Source organism: Austrofundulus limnaeus, unplaced genomic scaffold (assembly GCF_001266775.1).
Source record: "Austrofundulus limnaeus strain Quisiro unplaced genomic scaffold, Austrofundulus_limnaeus-1.0 Scaffold2348, whole genome shotgun sequence".
In the NCBI taxonomy this organism is placed as follows: domain Eukaryota; kingdom Metazoa; phylum Chordata; class Actinopteri; order Cyprinodontiformes; family Rivulidae; genus Austrofundulus; species Austrofundulus limnaeus.
In genome coordinates, this window is record NW_013954750.1 from 32,568 (window position 1) to 33,031 (window position 464).

At 44.4% G+C, this 464-nt stretch overlaps 1 protein-coding gene across 1 annotated transcript in view; it reads right to left on the reverse strand.

Annotated features, from left to right (window-relative positions):
• LOC106510839 (mucin-5AC) overlaps window positions 1–406 on the reverse strand; it is a 22,462-nt gene extending 22,056 nt beyond the window's left edge. The window contains exon 1 of the mRNA XM_013999565.1: window positions 171–406. Within this exon, the coding sequence (XP_013855019.1) occupies window positions 171–360 (190 nt within the window). The 5' untranslated portion in view covers window positions 361–406. The remainder of the gene's footprint in view (window positions 1–170) is intronic.
• Window positions 407–464: the final 58 nt, after the last annotated feature.

The window sequence follows — 464 nt, forward strand, 5'->3', positions numbered from 1 at the left end:
CATCTTTGCAGCCTGAGAACCAGAAGTGAGGCTGAGGTTGTTCTACACGTGTCTCCTGCAGCTGACACTTACACAAACATGATGTTTACATGTCTTCACAGTTTACACTGGCTCAAATAAAGGCGGTATTAACAACATCTTGTAAATAAATTAAAACAATATATACTTACCATGACCAGTGGATCCCATGTTAAAGAGCAGAAGTGCGCACAGAGCGAGCCAGAGTCTGGTCTCTGTCATCTTCAGCTCCTCCAGAAGAAAGAAAACGAAACAAGAATAAATGTCTTCCTCTCTGATTCTCATAGGATGTTTGTCTCTGACTCCTTCACGATCTGAAGACTTCCTGTTGACTTTAATCATCCAAACCGTCCTGATGTCTGCAGCTCTGACAGGCTGTGTGCGTGGCTCTCTCTCTCTCTCTGTCTCTCTCTCTCTCTCTCTCTCTCTCTCTCTCTCTCTCTCTC